The following is a 17541-nucleotide window of genomic DNA, read 5'->3' as shown; positions in this document are numbered from 1 at the left end:
CCGACGCGAGTTGAGCATTGTCTTCTGTCACGATCGCGCATCCTAACGTCCTAACGTCCTACCGTCCTCAGGATCTATTCTTGAACTCCTGTGGAGCGAAAGCAAGTGGACTCCCTGTTGAGGACAGGATGTACATGTCCCCGGGAGGGCTGTATCCCTCCCGTCTCGTTGTTATGGCTCAATGTGCCACAAGTGGCAGTCAGCGGTCATGGACTCTCGTTAGACAATCACTGGAGCGTCTGCGCTTGGCATCACGACACACGGCAAAGGGCTACAGGGGGGAAATGTAAGCAATGTACGAGTACAAGACAAAGTAAATGCATGATGGCCATGTCACATCAGCATCAGCTGGGCGCCGTGTTCGACAGTTTGCCAATCCGTTCAGTGATGATCACCCCCGTGCTTGTCTTTCCCACTTCCAAACACTGCATTGCATCTAGTCTACCGCTCTTCATCCCTTGTTCGTGCTGCCCAAAAGGTCACAGAACCGCTCTCCCTCCTTCTGGAACGCATTCAGCGCGTCGTCGATCGCCTCGGGCATGATCTTGGTCTTGAGGCCCGTGGCCAGCGCGTCGACATAGGGGTCACGGAGCCACGAGTTGACGTTGACCTTTGTCACGCCGTTGCGCACACACTCGCGGAAGAGGTCGTCTGAAATCTCGTCGGTGCCGTGGAGACACACGTACGGCGTACGGCCGGCGAAGCGCGACTGGAGGTCCTTGAGGCTGGGAGATTGTCAGCGGAGGAGTCTGGGAACCGGGATAGTCGGCTTACATCTCTTGCCTAAAGTTGGGACCGCCAGCGACAAACTTGTACGAGCCGTGGAGGTTGCCGATGGAGGGCGCGAGAATGTCGGCACCAGTCCTATCTTGTCAGCACGCCGTTGGAGGATCGCGTTACTCACGCCTTCATGAACGCTTCTGCCTTTGATGGGTCGGTGAGCATGGCACCGGTAATCTCACGCAAACCAGCCTCGCCACCCTCGAGACGGCCGAGCTCGACCTCGGTTGCGATACCGTGGTCGTTGCAGCGCTTAATGTAGGGCACGGCAATGGCAATGTTCTCCTCGTCCGTGTCGGCGTGGCTGGCGTCGACCATGATACTGTCAAACTTGATACCCTGGTCCGCGAGGCCGAGGACGAACTGGAGAGCGGCGTCATCAGTCGCGTGGTCGAGGTGGACCGAAATTGGGACGGATGCACTGTGGGCACTGGTTCGAGCGTGAGCATCGCGGCACATGTTTTTGTCAAGCCAGCATGCCAGTACTTACATGTCGACACAGTACTTGAGGAACGAGCCGCCGAGCTGCTGGACAGTCACGGGGAACATCTGGAGGATGCCTGGCGAGCGCTTGGCCTCCATGGCGCGCACAAAGGCGAGTGCTTGGCCTGCATCGTAGACGACTTGGGCGAGGATACCATACTTTTCGTCCTCTGCCTTGCGGAGGATTTGGAGGGTGCGGTTGTTGCTGAGGCCAGACATGGTTGGTTGGTTGATTGATTGATTGTGGAGAGTGGGGAGTCGAGAGAGAGATAGATAGATAGAGGAACAGAACAGACCAGATGGTCAAGACTCGTCTCTCCGGCGTCCGGCGACGGCGATGCCGGTGGTGATGCCGCGGTGATGTGAGAGCGAAAGCCGGAGCGGCGGTAGGGACACCACGGTTACCCCACATCTCGACTGCGGCGGCCAAGTCGGCAAGCCACGGCAAACGGCAACCTGGAAAGAATCCGCAGGCACACCATGGAAGACCCAGCTCCAACAGGTGTACGTGGCCTGCCAAGAGAAGCAGCACCACGAACGATCGCAATGCACGCAGCCGTCGGACCTTTGCAAGCTGTTGGCAAACTGGTCGGTGGGCCGGAACGATAATGCATGGCCCATGGTCCATGACATCAAGATCCCGTGTTCCCCCCTCACCCCGCAACGCCACACGGCCGGATAAATGTGGCCAATGGGTTGGCGTTTGTCAACTGCGAGACGACCAGAGGGCTCCACAGTGAGGTCGCGCGCACATTCCGGGTGGCCACCTTGCACTTTGAGCCTCTCACCGTGGAACAATGTTTGCTGCATCCTCACTGTCGCCCATCTCGTATCGTTCCGGACACTCGGCCACCAACACCACCACCCAGGTTACCGCGAATGACTATATAGTAAGGCCCCCCCCCTGGGCACAGCTCTCTCCTACCCAACAAGCAGCCCGACTTTACCTGACGCGTCACATCGCGTCTCAACACCCGCAAACCCCACATCAACACAACAACAACAACCACAGACCCCATGTCACCCCTGTCATACGACAGCGAGATGAAGCAGGAGCACGAGTGGACCGAAGAGGCCGAGGTCAGCCAAGATAAGCGTATCCAGGCCTATGCCAACGCCTACGTTCCCGGTTCCGACGAGGAGAAGGCCTTTGTGCGCAAAATTGACAAGCGCATCGTCGTGAGTAGCACCTGGACACAAACGCCACATGCACAAGTAAAACGGGAAAACATGCACTGACACGTCCCTCAGCCATGCATCTGGGCACTTTACACTCTCTCATATCTCGACCGCGCCAACATTGGTAACGCCAAGACCGGTGGCCTCGAAAAGGACTTCAACCTCACCTCGGAGCAGTACTCGATCGTCCTGCTGGTGTTCTTTATCAGTTACGTGATCTTCGAGGTCCCCTCCAACATGCTCATCGTCCGCTGCCGCCCATCGCTCTACCTGTCGGGACTGTGTGTCCTCTGGGGCGGTGTCAGCGCATGCATGGCCGCCACCACCAACTGGCAGCAGCTTGCCGCCGTGCGCTTCTGTCTCGGTGTGGTGGAGGCGGGCTTTGCTCCCGGAGTCGCCTTCTACCTCTCGTCATGGTACAGGCGTTACGAGCTGTCGACCCGCTACTCCATCTACTACACGGCCACGGCCATCTCGGGCGCCTTTTCTGGACTGCTCGCCGGCCTCATCACTCAACATCTCGAAGGTGCACGCGGCCTCAAGGGCTGGCAGTGGCTGTTCATCATCGAAGGTGTGGGAGCATCATTCCTCGGGTGTTTCACGTGGATGTTCATGCCCGACTGGCCAGCCACGACAAAGTTCCTCACCCCCGCCGAGCGTGAGCTAGCCGCCCAGAGGTTGGCGCACGACGGTCTTGGCAACACGGCCGGTGGCGAGCACACGACCGAGCTCCAGGCCCTCAAGCTCTGCGTGACCGACTGGCGCGTCTGGGTGTTCGTCGTCATGTACATGCTCTCGACCGGTGCCCAGACCGTGCAGTACTTTGTCCCCACCCTCGTGTCGTCGCTTGGCTGGACCGGCTACGCCGCCCAGTACCACACCATCCCCGTCTACGCCTGTGCCCTGGTCTTCATCCTCGTGTTCTGCATGTGCTCCGACTGGCGCAGGAACAAGCCTCTGTTCATCGGCATCGCTTCCGCCATTGGCACCATTTGTTTCATCATCACCGTCGCCCAGACGCACCACACCGTTCAATGTGAGTTGCACACCTTCGATTGCTTCCCCGACTCTTGTGCTGACCCCCTCCTCCAGACGTCTTCCTCTGCTTCGGTTTCGGCAGCGTCTACGCCGTCTGCCCACTGGTCCTCACCTGGGTTCCCAACGTCATCACGTACCCGGCCGAGAAGCGCGCCGTCGCCATCGCCCTGGTCAACGCGCTGGGCAACTCGGCCTCAATCTACGGTGTCTTCCTGTGGCCCGCGACCGACAAGCCACGGTATATCCCGGGGTGGAGTGCCACCACCGTGTTCATGGCACTCGTGGGTATCATTGCGTCGGTGTTTTCAGTCATGCTGGCGCGCCACCCGGCCATGCAGGCGGCCGGCGAAGTCAGCCAGGCCGACCAGGAGCGCGAGCGCCGTGCGGAGAGGGATGTGGATGTACACGCGTGAGGCAAGACAAGTTGTAATACTGTGTGTGTGACCTTGTAGTATTCGGGGGGAGGCAAAGAGAAGGACCAAGTACAGTACATGCGAAGAAGAGTAGGGACGGTACGGAATGCATATGTGCACGCTCCACTTTGTGGCAGTACTTGATTCGCAATCGCACCCAGAGCAACAGCTTGGCTCTGTGCGTAGTGCTTGCGAGCAGGGTGTGAGGGCCCAGTGTGGCTGACGGCATGCCGACGGCCTTGGCGGTATCAACTGGCGGCCGGCACGGCGCAGAGCAACCGCTCCACTGATTGTCAAACCATACCTCGTTACATGGATACGGCCATGAACACTGCTTGGACTCTGCGTGATCTACATCCGTTCCAGCAAGCTTGGCGGCCGCTATTGTTCTGTGGATCTGTGGAAGAGGCTCGCGCTCGATCGTTTGCGAGAACATTTTTAAACCCCGATCGGCCGCCCAACGCCGCTCTCGGCCGTCAACTCCTGACCGCTTTGTCGCCGATATGGACAGGATATCGACAGGACCACCGTGCCAGTAACCGGCGCCCGCTCGCTACTGGACGCACCGTCTTGGTCATCGCCGTGCGAGGCCGACGGGCAGGGCCATTGCACAGCGCGTCGCGAAAAGTATTTTCAGTGGGAGCGCGAGGTGCTTGGTGGTGGGAAGGACGGGGAGAGGTGAACGCATGACGTCATGTTATTTTGACTACTAAAGGCAGGCAAGAGGCTTGAATTCTCTTCCAGCTCATTCCTCAAGACAAACTCTCTCAACACAACTGTCCCTCTCTCCCTCTATCGCTCCCTCTCCCCCCCCCTCTCTCTCTCTCACACACACACGCACACGCAACAACAATGTCTACAATGCAGGCCATCGCCAACTCTGGATACGGCGGCGCCGAGGTCACTTCCATCATCGAGCTGCCCGTCCCCACCCCCGCAGAGGGCGAGGTCCAAATCCGCGTCGCTGGTGGAGGCCTCAACCCCGTCGACCTCCGCCTGCGCGAGGGTGCTCTCAAGGCCCTCCTTCCCCTGCCGCTCCCCTTTGTAGTGGGCAATGAGCTTTCGGGCGAGATCAGCGCCCTCGGCGCGGGTGTGACGTCGTTGGCTGTGGGCGACAAGGTCATTGTTCGCGTCAGCAAGACTGGCGGCACTGGAGCGTTCTCGCAATACGTCGTTCAGCCTGCCAACCTCGTGGCCCGTGCGCCGACCAACATCTCCCTTGTTGATGCCGCCGGTCTCCCCCTTGCGGGTCTCACGGCACTTCAGGTCCTCGACAAGCTCGGGGTCAAGGCGGGCGACAAGGTCCTCATCACTGCTGGTGCGGGCGGTGTCGGCCTCTTGGCCATCCAGCTGGCCAAGATCCGCGGCGCCCATGTCACCACCACTGCGTCGTCCGCCGGCGAGGAGCTCGTGCGCAGTGTCGGCGCCGACGTCGTCGTCGACTACAAGACCACCAAGCTTGCCGACCTCGACACCAAGTTCACCCAGGTCTTTGACTGTGCCGGCGGCGACATGACAGACGTGCTCGCCGCGACCGCGGACAACGGTCGCGTCATCACCATTGCCGGCACGCCCACGCCCAGCATGTTGGACAGCTTCGACCTGCCCAGCTGGAAGCGCTACCTCGTCTCGGGCGCCATCTGGCTCCAGAGCCGCTCGGTCCGCAACGCGGCCTCCGCCAGGGGCATCGCGTACGAGTTCCTCTTCATGCGTCCCGATGGCCCCGAGCTCCAGCAGCTCTCAGACTATGTCACCGCTGGCAAGCTGCGTGTGGTCATCGACTCGACCTTCAAGTTTGCCGACTACGCCGACGCGCTGGCCCGTCTCGAGAGCAAGCGCTCCAAGGGCAAGGTCGTGATCGAGTTCCCTGCGACTGCCTAGGCCCATTGCACAAGGGAGCCCCAATGGTTGTACTTTTTATATGATATGATACATGGATGAATAAGACTCTAATGTACGAGAACCGCCTCGCAGTGCTTCTGCACCAAGAACCGCCCCTTAACGCTTCTTGGCCGGACGGCGACCTGGGTTTCCGATTGTGCTCGACCACCCCCGCGCCTTCTCAAACCCATTCCGGTATCCATCGTAGTCGCGCAGGGCCTGGACCGCTGCCTCTTTGGACGTCGTAACGAAGGGTCCCTGCTGGATGACGGGCTGGTTCAGTGGCTCGCCAGCGACGAGGACGAAGCGCGTCTCCTGCTTGCCCGAGGGTTTCCGCAGCAGGACGCCGTTCTCGCCCTTGTCCGACGAGAACACGGCAGTGTAGTGCGGCTCGATCACTTTATCCCCATCGCCAACCGCGAGCGTGCCCGTGAGGACGTAGACAAACGCCGTCCATCCCTCCGGCAGCGGCTGCCACACCTGGCCTCCGGGCAGCAGGCGGAAATCCATAAACCAGCACGTACCCGCCACGGGACGCACGGGGCCGACGGAGCCATGCGACTCGCCAGACACAATGGCGACGCTGCCGCCGTCAAACGTCGCGTGCCCCAGCTGGCTGGCCTTCTTCTCCTGGTAGTGCGGCTTGACCATCTTCTTGGCGGCCGGCAGGTCGATCCACAGCTGCAGCACCACCGCGTCTACGGGCCGGTCCTCGTCGAACGCCGGCATCTCGCTGTGCACGATCCCGCGGCCGGCAGTCATAAACTGCACGTCGCCGGGACGCAGCGCGCCGACGTGTCCCGTAAAGTCCTCGTGCTGCATCTGTCTAGCGTGTGTGTGTCAGCTATGCTCCACGAAACCCCACAAGGCAAACACTCACCCTTCCAGCAAGTATGTCAGTGTCGACATGCCGCGGTGCGGGTGGTCTGGGAACCCCTCGCCGGGGCGGACGCGCGCATAGTCGAGGATGAGGAAGGGGGACAGGTTCCACAGCCCCGGCGTGCCGATCGATCGCTTGACGCGAGACCCGGCGCCCTCGGCCGTCTCAAAGCCGGCGACGGCCTTGGTGAGCTTGCGCGAGACGCGTGCTTCTGGCGCTGGTGATTGTTCTGGCGGTGTAGAGCTCATTGGCTTGGTAGAAAGTGGGTGTGAAGGTGATTGAAGGAGGTTGGAGACCGATGCGAGATCACCTTTTAAACTAGGCGGCGATCTGGTGATCAGGGATCGGCGACTTTTGGGCTGACAAATACGGCACACGGATTGATTGGCGGGGTGATTACAATAATATTCTAATCAACCATGACGTCAGAAGCTAAATGAAAGGACAGTGGCATTGCAACCCGAACCCAAAGGATCAAAGGACCCAGGGCGTTGTTTGTTTACAACATTGCATATGTATGGCGCTCCTGGTGGACTGGCCCCAGAGTATGATATGAGATGGCACAAATGAAATTGCATGCAAGTCTGCTGAAAGTGACCACCTCGTCGCGACCAGCGCGTGGCGCCCGGCTCGTGGCGCCTTAGGCGACCTCGAGACGGAGGGCGTCGTACATGACCGACAGACTCGAGATGGTGACGCCGCCCTCGGTGGGGTTGTTGGGCATGCTGAGGACAAGCTTGTTGGTAGCGGACGAGCTGAGCTTGGACACGGGGAAGGTCCACTTGTTGCGCACGCCAAAGCAGATGATGCCGCTGCGGATGGCGCACGACGACGAGTGCCAGTAAGGGGCCTTGAACGTGTCAAGCTGGTAGCCGTTGATGGCGACGTTGTACGGCAGGCTCGAGTACTTGCGGGTACCGACGTCCTCGTTTCCAGACTCGCCGCTGACGGCCGCAAACTGGATGGTCAGGGTGGCGGTGGTCATCGACTGGATCTGGGCGGCAGTGAGGTCAAAGTTGACGGTCCAGTTGCTGACCGCCGTGGTCGACACGAGCGAAGGGCGAGTGTAGCTGCCGCCAAAGACACTCCAGTGAACATAGTTGAAGTCGTTGGCCGGGGTGCTGGTGCCGATGGTGTAGCTGACACCGTTGGGGAAGTCACTGACAAAGTCGTGGGCGCCCCAGTACAGGCGGTACTCGGGAATGTTGTCCGAGCGGGTGGTGTCACGGGCGTAACCGTGCTTGAACTCGCCGGCAGACTTGTCCGGGGTACCAATGCGCCACAGCTCGGTTCCCGCAGACTCGGCCGTCCAGGTGATGGTAGGCGTAGTGGTCTTCTTGCCAGCAGTGATGGTGATGTTCTTGGCGTAAACAAAGTCGCCGAAAATGCCCGACGCGTAGCAGGTGAGACGGTACGTGCCGGCCTTGACACGGTCAATCTCGACAGCTCCAGTGGAAGACACGTTGGCCCAGTACTGGTATGCCTTGGTGTCGTATGCGTTGTCCTGGAAGTCGTATCCGGGGGCCGAGAGAATGGCGATGGTGTTCGAGGCACCGGTCGGAAGCTTGATGGTCGTGCTCCAGTTGCCACGGCCCGACGTGGGCACGTAACCGCTGACATACGAAGCGATGTCGTCGTAGAACTGGGCGTTGTAGGTGGTGGTGGCGTACTGGGCAGCGTCCTTGCGGAGAGCGTTCAGACCGGTGCTGACCGACTGGCCCGCGGCGCCCTTGTTGAAGTAGTAGATGCTGGGACCCCAAGTGCGGTCAAAGCCCGAGGTGATGTTGGGGCACGTGTTGCCGTGGTGGTTGGACATCATGATGTTGTAGAGAAGGCCGTCGACAGTAAGGTCAGAGTAAGTAGGGCCGCCGTAGAACGTGTCTTTGGTGTTGTAGATCATCCACGCGCCGAGGGTGACGTTGCTCGGAGTCTGGGTGCCGTCGGCGTACAGGCCGTGGACGTCGTGGTCACGGTACGTGTCGGTCATCGAGTACTTGGTAAAGTAGTCGGACACCTGGGTCACCCATGGGTCGGCTGGATATATTTAGCGACTGTTTCGTGGACAACATTAGACGTACCACTACGAGCACCGAGGTACCAAGTGGTGTCCTGCACCAAAGTGGCGGTACCGAGGTCCGCGGCAGCAACGGCGGGGTCGGGTGTGGGCTCGGGGGCGTAAAAGTCCTCCGAGGCGCTCATGTGCGTCCAGAAGGTGCCGTGAGGGCGGAACAGCGTACGGATCTGGGTAAGAGTCGCAAGGTTGGAGACGGAGCCGCTGTAGGCAATGCGGCTGAAACCGTGCAGGCTGGTCTCGCCCTCGCGCAAGAACCAGTACTGCTGGAGGGTGGCGCCTGTTTTTCATGTCAGTGGCGGTTCACCACCTCCTTTCAGTAACACACACCGCTGACGCCATCTGCATTGGGCAGCGACAGGACCATGCCGCCCCACTTGACGCCCTGCGAGTCGGTGCCGGTGATCATCGTGTGGTTCGCCGCGCTGCCGAGGGTGAGGAGCGTCTGGTCCGGGGTGAACATGGCGTCGACGTAGGGTCCAACGGCAGTGGAGCTCGACACGCTGGTACCGAGGAGGTTGACGCTGTCGAGGGTCACAGTCGTCATGTAACCGGTCGACTTGGTGAGCACAAACTTCATACGTTCATTCTGAAGTGTGATCGTCGTGGTCGTCTCGGTCGCAGTGAGAGTCGCAGCTGCGCTGCCAACAAAGGCCAAGGCGGCCAAGGCCCAGCGAGTGAAGATCATTTGGGGAGGGGGTTAGTGCCGTGCTTGAGCAGGCTTCTGGCGACCGCGCTTTAAGTACATCGTGACCTGCATGTCGCCCCGTTCGTAACAGAACACCGATGGGGTAGTTGATCGAACGGCCCGTCGCTGGACAGAGGTGCGCCCGCACTGACACAGTGTCCAAACCTTAGGGACCACTTATGCACCGGCGCACTGCTGGAAACGTCCTGACATGGTGTCATAAAGACGATTCGTTTTACGAACCCAACAAAACGTAAAACGTAAGGTTGACGGGGGCGGGCGGCCCGGCACGCATTGTTCTACTCGGTCTTCCTCAGCGGATCAGAAGTGGTAGAAGAGAACAGACGCATCCTGCGGACCGCCGGGCCGCCCAGGCGTACACAGACGTAGGCACAGACGATGAAGGTCATGAGACCACCACCGAGAGACGCAACATGATGGCACCCACTCAGGACGCCACCGTCGCCGAAACGAAGTGGCGCGGTTTCAGGAGGCTTGACCCCACAGCGCGACCGCAAACCGTGGCTAAAAACGACCAACCAGGGAAAAGAACACGGCAACCAAACGCTCTTGGCAGAGCGGGTTGGGGTTGGTTGTAACACCTGGCGCGTCTTCCGCAGCTACAAGGATCTCACTCGACACGCCACGGCCCATATGTGCGCGTCAGAGTGTGCTGTTTGCACGGGCTTTCGGCTTTCACATCCGCAGATGATTTATCAGTGAATTTCCTCCGAATTTAAGGCTACGCGGCCGATCCTTCTTAAGCATTACATATTATACTTGGGGGCGGGCTACCTACAACTCTGAAGACGACGACGACTCAAATGTCTATGCAGCTCTGACGCTCGTGCTGATGTTGATGTTGGCTGCCGGCACAGCGGGCATACGCGAAACACGCCTCGGAGGACGGGGAGGGGGTGTCCTGGAGCTAAGCGTGTTGATGCTCCTGGCGCTGAATGCGCTCATCGGGCGCGGCTGGGGATGGTGCACGGGCACAGTGGCGCGCGTGGCGGGCACGGGAGCGAGCGTGGGGGGGATGGACGTAAAGTGGGCCGGTGGTATGGTCGTGTACTTGTCGTAGCTGGCCAGCTTGACGGTGCTGCCAGGCCCAGTCTGGACCTGTGCCCACTGCGTGCTCATCTGTGGCGTCAGGGGTGTGGAGGCGGTCGAGGCGGCCGAGTGCGAACGTGAACTGCTGGACGACGGCGACCCCATGCCCACAGCAGACGTCGATGACAGTGTCGGGGTGACCAGGCCGCTCTGCACGCCGCCGTGCTTGCTTGCACGGAAGGGGTTGCGGTCCGGTTTCGCGTCGGTGCTCATGCGTCCCGGGCTCGACAGACCGCCGCTGGGATCGCGTGCCTCCTGTTCGGCCATCTCAGCAGGCGTTGGCGGGAACAGCAGCGAAACCTGGGACCTGACTGCCTGGAGTTCGGCTTGCAGTTGCGCGCCGCTCCTCTTCAGCAACTCAATCTCTGACAGCAGGGCAGGGACCGCAAGGTCGGCTTGCGAACGACCACCGCCAGCATTCATCTGTGAATAGATGCCTGCTCCGTCGTCGCGGATGGTGAGAGCAGAGTCGCGCTTGTTGGCCGTCGCCGTCTTTGTAGTGCTCGCCGAGTCGCGCTTGGTACCAGGGCGCGCCGACGAGTAGATGGACGCGTTTCCGGGACGCAGGCTGACGTCAGATCGCGCCTTCTTGAGGTCGGCCTCTAGACGCGCATTGGTCACCTCGAGCAGTGAATTGCGTGTGCGCAGGGTATCGATTTCACGTGTGGCCGATGGCGAACGCATCAGCTTGATACGCGAAGCGGTAGGGGTTCGTGAGTTGGCGCTGTCATGAAGGTCCGTGTTGGAAGAAGAAGCCGAAGTGTTCGAATAGATGGATCCAGGGGTGCCGTCTGCAAAGCTGGAAGGGGGTGCCAGTAATGCCGAGGGAGGGAACTGGTGCGACTTGGGGGTAATGGGGTCCTGAGGGTGGATGACAATCAACGAGTTGCGTGGATCCGCACCAACACGGATAGGAAGCATGGGTCCGCAATCCTCGACCGTCCGGAGGTCTTCGACAGAGTCGTCCATGGACGAGTCGCCGCCCGAGATCGAGCCCGAAATGGATTCCGACACCGAGCCCATGATCGAGTCGGACATGGATCCCGCACGGTGGACGCGGACACCATCATGTGCCTGAAGCCGCGGACCCGATGCTGCAGAAGCCCAGCTGGCGGTACTCAGCAACGAGTCTGGGCGGGGGCCATCGGCAACGAATTTAGGGGCTCGAGGGTACGCCGCGCGGTTGGACACTCCGAGCGATTCTCCACGCGACAACAGTGCGCCTGGTGGCAGGATCCTCATCTCCGAGTTGTCGACAACGGACGACGGTCGCGATGGAACAGGTGAGTGGGTGTTGGCATACATCCGCAGGCGTGACTGCTGACGACCAGGAGGGGGGACGTTGGACAGTGGGGAGGCTGGGACCGTCGTGAACACGTCCGTGCCAGGGTCTGTGGCCTTGATACGGGTGAATGGTGTGGTCGTTGGTGGAAGAGGCGGGTCACTCAACATTGCAGCTACGCGGGCGTCAAAGATGAAGTCCTGCTCGCCAGTGCTTTGGCGCTCTGGCGCCGGTGCTGAGGCCACCGCGGGAGTGGGTGGCTTCGCAAGAGTGGATGGCATCGATGGGCTGGGGGACATCTCCCCTCCATAGCCGTTGCTCAGCCGGTCCTGGAGGTGCGAGTGGATACGCCGCCTGGAGTGCGGTGGTTGATCTGACGAGTCATTCGTCGTGACAGAGTCGGTGCGCGCATGACCCAAAGTGTTCTCAATTGACGCAGTTGGCAGAGCCGGGAGTGTGCGACGGTTGGCAGCCATATTGTCATGGGAAGTAGTGGGAGAGACGCCACCACGCTCCCTACTGAACACCGCACTTGTGGTTGGCAGTGGCGGAACGTCTCCTAGGCCGGGAATAGGCGCCGATATGTTCAGCAGGGGACGCCGACCGCCGCTGGCAGAGCTTATCATCGAGCTATACGAACTGGCCGGCGAGTGCCCATATGCGCGCTGGGGCTGGGAGAACGATGGTCGCGGTGGCGGGAGGGTCGAGCATACCCCTACGCCTGGAAGCGGGCGAGGTGGACGCGGCGGGCTGCCCGGCATTGACAGGCTCGTTCTCGACACTGCAGGTCCGCCGCCGTCGGCAAACGACGACGTCGTGCGGAGAATCGAGACTGGCGCAGGGCCGATAGGGAGGGACGGGACGGGTGGCGGCGGCATGTCATCTTTGCGCAGACCTCGAAAGATGTTCACAAAGGACTTGCGTTTCTCTGTGATGGAGGTTAGAAACGACGCGCTGGCGCAGGCATATCACGTACGGATAGCATCGTCTGGCATGCCCGGTACTCCGAGCTGGGAAGGAACGCTGCCTTTGCGGGCGCGTTGGCGACCGGGAGTCTGGGGGACAGGGCCATCGGCGCCTGCGTGGATGCTGCGTCGTTGAAGCAGTCCCATCGCTGCTGTGGTTCAATCGTCTTGGAAAGAGGAGATGGGGGAGTGGATGGATGAGACTTTGCCAGTGTTGTCTGTCCTCTGATGTTGCTCATCTGCTTGTTGGCCATGCTTCTGAGCATCTGCGCCACTGCTGGGCCGCCACCTGTATCTGTCGTTATGTGGTGACTGACTGGCACAGGGTAATCGCGCTCAAGACTTGACGACGAGGGGCTGGCGGGAAGGGACAAAGACCTACACTACTGTAAGACCAGGAGGGTTGGCTTGGAATGCCAGAGCATGTCAGCCCAAACAGACACCGCAAGGTTGCAGAACAGCAACGGGGCCGCACATCACGCGACAGCGTCGAGCGGGCCAGCAGGCCAGCAGCAAACATGGCCTTGTTGGGCCTTTGGGTCTGGCGAGACAAAAGGAGAAGCAAAGCATGGCGGGAGAGGCAAGAGTGACCAGCGGATGATGAGAGCAATAACGTTGACAAGGATCCAAACAAACCCGCAGCCACCCGGTTTGCCGGCAGAGGAACAGGGAGAACACCGTTTCAGGTCAGAAAGGGCTGGCGCCTGAGGCTCACCACCACCAACGGCCAGAGCTGTTCGGAAGCCACGACCACAAACAACAGCCCTCACGCTGGGCAATCTCTGCACGACGCGTGCCGTCTCGGGTGTCAGGAAGCTCCTCCCCTACTTCATCAACCAGGTTCTGGGCAGGACGCGACGCCTCTACACACTCCTTCACACGTCGTGCAGCGGACAAGAGCACAAACACTGGCGATGTTGTGGCAATCGGACCGTGCCGTAACGCCGTCTTGAGGCATGCCGGAACCCATAACCAAAGGGTCAGTCCCGTGTTTTGGGCAATTGGGCAGGAAATGGGCCACGTTTGACAACTTAAAAGAACCGCGGCAACGTGCTGTATGGAGGTTGTATGGCGCATGGCCAGCTCTGGCCAGCTGAAGCTGAATAGCTTACAGCAGCCTCATGCCCATTCATCGCAGCGTCAGGTCCTGGGCTGTGCGTGCCATCTGCCCATCTGGTTGTTCTGTGCAGTATTCACAGAGACGTTGGCGTGCAGGGTGTCGTGTCAGGTCCTGTGGCCTGTGGCCTGTAGGGAGAGGCCGGGCAGTCTATCCACAGGTCCCGACAGAGCTGGCCAGACGCGCAAACATGATGCCGATCGTGCTGGTGATAGACCCCGCAGGCTGCAGATCCGCAGAGGCCCCGGGTTGCTGCCGCGCATCTGTTTGTGTGTAACAGGTCTTTAATCGTTTCCGATCTGCACACAACGCGAAACAGTGCGGATCGCGGAATGGTTGCACCGAGTCCCACACCGATTTATCCCGGTGTATACGGGCGCTTTCAGTACAGCCATGAGCCTCGCATGCTGATGTACCTATGCACATGAGGACACATGAACACATGTCAAGGTGCATATGCTTTTGCTTATGGTGGAGACTGACGCACCGGCCGGTCGTTCGGCCGGTGGGATTGCTGCTCCGGTATTCGGGGATGCCCGCCCGGTTACTTGGGGGAACCGGCTTTGACGACATGGCCTCTTGTCGTCGTCCGTCACATCCATCTCATCCATCTCCTCTCGTCAACACAATACGTCTACTTATTCTCGAGCAGCCTTTCCGTCTAGACGGCGACCACCCTCCACGATGCCCCGCGTCGACGCTTTCCCACCCTACACCAAAGCATCGCAGTTCCCTTCGCCGCAGACGCCCTATGTTCCGTACCTAGACTTTCTTCGACCGCCCACTGCCCAGGCGCCACAGCACCCACCCCGCCCAGACCTCCCTCCGCCTCCTCCAGGATACACAAGAACAGTACACGCATCTCCAGCGGCGTGGCCTAAGCAGCTCGACGGCAGTAAAGGTGACTATTCTCGACTCTCGACGCCCTTTGGAGCTGTCCCCGCGACCGAGAGCAAGGAGGAGCGCGGTGCGCGTGTGCAAAGCGAAAAGCTCAAGTGTGTCAGCGAGCGCCTGGCATGCAACGAGTGGAAGCTCGACGAAGCCAGTAAGGGCGACCAGCCGGCCCAGTGGCTTGCCGCTGAGCGATGGAGGCGCGATGTGCAGGTGCCCGGCGGTCTGACGTTGCTCTTTGCCCACGCCAACGGTCTGAACAAGGAGACTTGGTTCCCCATCGCCCGCCGCGTGGTTGCCAACGACCCCCAGGCTCTCGGCGCTGTGTTTGGCACTGGCGAGCCCCTCTCACGTGCGACTAATGTGGTGATCAACGACATGTGGTTCCTGGACGACACCCACCACGGCGTGTCGGTGGATCTCAACGCCGGCGTCCTGTCCAGCCGCTACGCCTGGGCAGACTGGGGACGCGAGATGCTCAACTTTGCGACCCACATCTTGCCCGCATACAGCTCCACCAACACGCACCAGTGGCAGCTGGGATGGCACGAGGAGGGCAAGGCTCCCAAGACGCCAAACCTCGTTGCTGTCGGCCACTCGTACGGCGGCAACGGTCTCGTCCAGGCCAGCGTCACCCGCCCCGATGTCTTTTCTTCCCTCTTCCTCATTGAGCCAATGGTGCGTCCCCCGCTCCCGGCCCAGCTAAAGGTTAGTGCAATGCCGCGATCATGTCGTTGAACATCAAGGCCGATTACCCAATCGTGCACGCAGCTATCAAACGTCGCTCCAACTGGCCCTCCATGAAGGACGCTGCGGCCATGCGCAAGAACCCGCTGTTTGCAACATGGCACGATGAAGTGTTTGACACCTGGCTCTCGCACCACCTCGTGCCTGTGGATCCGTCCAACCCCGACGGCGAGGTCACGCTCGCGACGCCGACCTGGGCCGAAGCCGCCGTCTTTTCCGACCCAAACGGCTCGATCCGCGGCTGGGACAAGCTGTACGAGATCACTGTCCCCGCCGGCTTCCTGATGGCTGGTAACGAAGACTGGATGGGAGGCGAGAAGCTCGCGCAGGAGATTGCCGGCCGCGCGCCGCGTACTCGTAACGAGCGTGTCATGAAGGCCGGGCATCTCCTCCCTCAGGAGGCGCCCGAGGAGGCCGCCGAGGCCCTCTGGCGCTTCTTCACAACGCTGGCTGCGGGCGACTGGGACAAGGTGAAGAGCAAGATTTAAAATGAGAGAGATAGACAGAGATGAGAAGGACTTGTCGGTTGTATGGGACAATGGAGTGGTGCCACAGGTGGACGGGAAGAGTTCATTAACAGGGTGGGCAATGACGTGCTTTAGCCGCGTGTAGCCGAGAAGCCACCTAAACGAGGTTGCTGGCCTGGTTTATGACCGATCCATGACTCAGTCTGAGCTTCTCGTCCATCCACTCATCCAACTGGACTCTTTTGTCATGGCCGGTAGTACTCCCAGCATACAGTCAAAGGATGCCGCCGACCGCCTCAGTCCGCCGCACCTGTCGCTGGCATCACGCAGCGTGCACGCCGATGACGGTATCTCAGCCCACCGTGCCGTCGCTCCAGCACTCCATGTGTCAAGCACGTTTCGGTACAGCTCTGACCCAGAAGAGCTCGTAACCCTGGGAAACGTGGACGTGAGAGGACGGTTATAGATGTGTTTGCTGACTCCCCGTTAAGCCCTTGGCCCCCCGCGACTCTCATATCTACTCGCGCGTCTCGGGCCCCAACACCACTCGCCTTGAGGCGGTCTACACCTCGATCCTCGGTGGCGAGGCGCTCACGTACACGTCTGGCTTGGCCGCCTTCCATGCCATGCTCGTGTTCCTGAACCCAAAGCGCATTGCCATCGGTGACGGATACCACGGATGCCACGGTGTCATCCAGCTACTCTCCCGGCTTACAGGACTTAAGCAGCTGCCTCTTGACTGTGCGATCGAGGAACTGCAGCCTGGAGATGTGATCCACGTCGAGACACCACTCAACCCCACCGGCGAGGCTCGTGACCTTGCATTCTATGCCGAGAAGGCTCGCAAGGCCGGCGCATACCTCACTGTGGACGCGACATTTGGCCCGCCTCCCCTCCAGCGACCCTTGGACTTTGGCGCCGATGTGGTCATGCACTCGGGCACAAAGTACCTCGGCGGCCACTCGGACCTCCTGTGTGGTGTCCTGGCCTTCAACCCCAAGCGCGGCGACGAGTGGATCAACCAGCTCAGATCCGACCGGGTGTTCTTGGGCAGCGTCATGGGCTCGCTGGAGGGATGGCTGGGGCTCCGTTCGGTGCGCACCCTCGAGTTGCGCGTCAAGCAGCAAAGCGAGAGCGCGACGGAGATTGTCCGCTGGTTGGAGGAGCAACGAAAGGAGCCCAACTCGCCCGTCGCGGCTCTCGTGGAGCGCATCCAGCACGCCAGTCTCCAGCCAGAAGCCAGCCAGCCGGGCTCATGGCTCCAAAAGCAGATGCCAAACGGCTACGGACCCGTGTTTGCCATTTGGCTGCCGGACTCTGACACGGCCAAGCGACTCCCATCCAAGCTCGAGCTGTTTGCTCATGCGACGAGTTTGGGCGGCGTCGAGAGCTTGATTGAGTGGCGCGCCATGTCGGACAGTACAGTTGACCCACGGCTGCTGCGGGTCAGCATTGGCGTCGAGGGGGTCGAGGACCTCAAGGCGGACCTCCTCCATGGTCTGGGGGAACTGCTCAAGGAGCGCAAGTAGGATGGTTTCAAATGATGCGG

At 60.5% G+C, this 17541-nt stretch overlaps 8 protein-coding genes across 8 annotated transcripts; 4 read left to right on the top strand and 4 right to left on the bottom strand.

Moving 5' to 3' along the window:
- Positions 1–451: 451 nt before the first annotated feature.
- On the bottom strand, positions 452–1482 carry EHS24_007369 (uncharacterized protein; the record flags this gene model as incomplete). Its single annotated transcript, XM_028622740.1, has 4 exons — positions 452–725; positions 775–864; positions 905–1210; positions 1271–1482. 4 exons carry the CDS (start codon positions 1480–1482, stop codon positions 452–454), a joined length of 882 nt encoding a protein of 293 aa, XP_028476633.1.
- Positions 1483–2280: 798 nt separating this feature from the next.
- EHS24_007368 (uncharacterized protein) lies at positions 2281–3893 on the top strand (the record flags this gene model as incomplete). Its single annotated transcript, XM_028622739.1, has 3 exons — positions 2281–2442; positions 2515–3478; positions 3535–3893. The coding sequence occupies 3 exons, from the start codon at positions 2281–2283 to the stop codon at positions 3891–3893; spliced, it is 1485 nt and encodes a 494-aa protein (XP_028476632.1).
- An 852-nt stretch (positions 3894–4745) lies between these two features.
- EHS24_007367 (uncharacterized protein) lies at positions 4746–5774 on the top strand (the record flags this gene model as incomplete). The annotated part of the gene is made up of 1 exon (XM_028622738.1): positions 4746–5774. The coding sequence occupies one exon, from the start codon at positions 4746–4748 to the stop codon at positions 5772–5774; it is 1029 nt and encodes a 342-aa protein (XP_028476631.1).
- A 117-nt stretch (positions 5775–5891) lies between these two features.
- EHS24_007366 (uncharacterized protein) lies at positions 5892–6902 on the bottom strand (the record flags this gene model as incomplete). Its single annotated transcript, XM_028622737.1, has 2 exons — positions 5892–6600; positions 6655–6902. 2 exons carry the CDS (start codon positions 6900–6902, stop codon positions 5892–5894), a joined length of 957 nt encoding a protein of 318 aa, XP_028476630.1.
- A 392-nt stretch (positions 6903–7294) lies between these two features.
- On the bottom strand, positions 7295–9413 carry EHS24_007365 (uncharacterized protein; the record flags this gene model as incomplete). Its single annotated transcript, XM_028622736.1, has 3 exons — positions 7295–8688; positions 8733–9005; positions 9056–9413. 3 exons carry the CDS (start codon positions 9411–9413, stop codon positions 7295–7297), a joined length of 2025 nt encoding a protein of 674 aa, XP_028476629.1.
- An 828-nt stretch (positions 9414–10241) lies between these two features.
- On the bottom strand, positions 10242–12917 carry EHS24_007364 (uncharacterized protein; the record flags this gene model as incomplete). Its single annotated transcript, XM_028622735.1, has 2 exons — positions 10242–12733; positions 12782–12917. The coding sequence occupies 2 exons, from the start codon at positions 12915–12917 to the stop codon at positions 10242–10244; spliced, it is 2628 nt and encodes an 875-aa protein (XP_028476628.1).
- A 1654-nt stretch (positions 12918–14571) lies between these two features.
- On the top strand, positions 14572–16013 carry EHS24_007363 (uncharacterized protein; the record flags this gene model as incomplete). Its single annotated transcript, XM_028622734.1, has 2 exons — positions 14572–15456; positions 15492–16013. The coding sequence occupies 2 exons, from the start codon at positions 14572–14574 to the stop codon at positions 16011–16013; spliced, it is 1407 nt and encodes a 468-aa protein (XP_028476627.1).
- Positions 16014–16239: 226 nt separating this feature from the next.
- EHS24_007362 (uncharacterized protein) lies at positions 16240–17521 on the top strand (the record flags this gene model as incomplete). Its single annotated transcript, XM_028622733.1, has 2 exons — positions 16240–16440; positions 16484–17521. The coding sequence occupies 2 exons, from the start codon at positions 16240–16242 to the stop codon at positions 17519–17521; spliced, it is 1239 nt and encodes a 412-aa protein (XP_028476626.1).
- Between the last annotated feature and the right edge of the window lie 20 nt (positions 17522–17541).

Source organism: Apiotrichum porosum (genome assembly GCF_003942205.1).
Source record: "Apiotrichum porosum strain DSM 27194 chromosome Unknown scaffold_5, whole genome shotgun sequence".
In the NCBI taxonomy this organism is placed as follows: Eukaryota; Fungi; Basidiomycota; class Tremellomycetes; order Trichosporonales; family Trichosporonaceae; genus Apiotrichum; species Apiotrichum porosum.
Note: the sequence above shows the minus strand (reverse complement) of the source record. Positions and strands in the feature narration are given on the sequence as shown.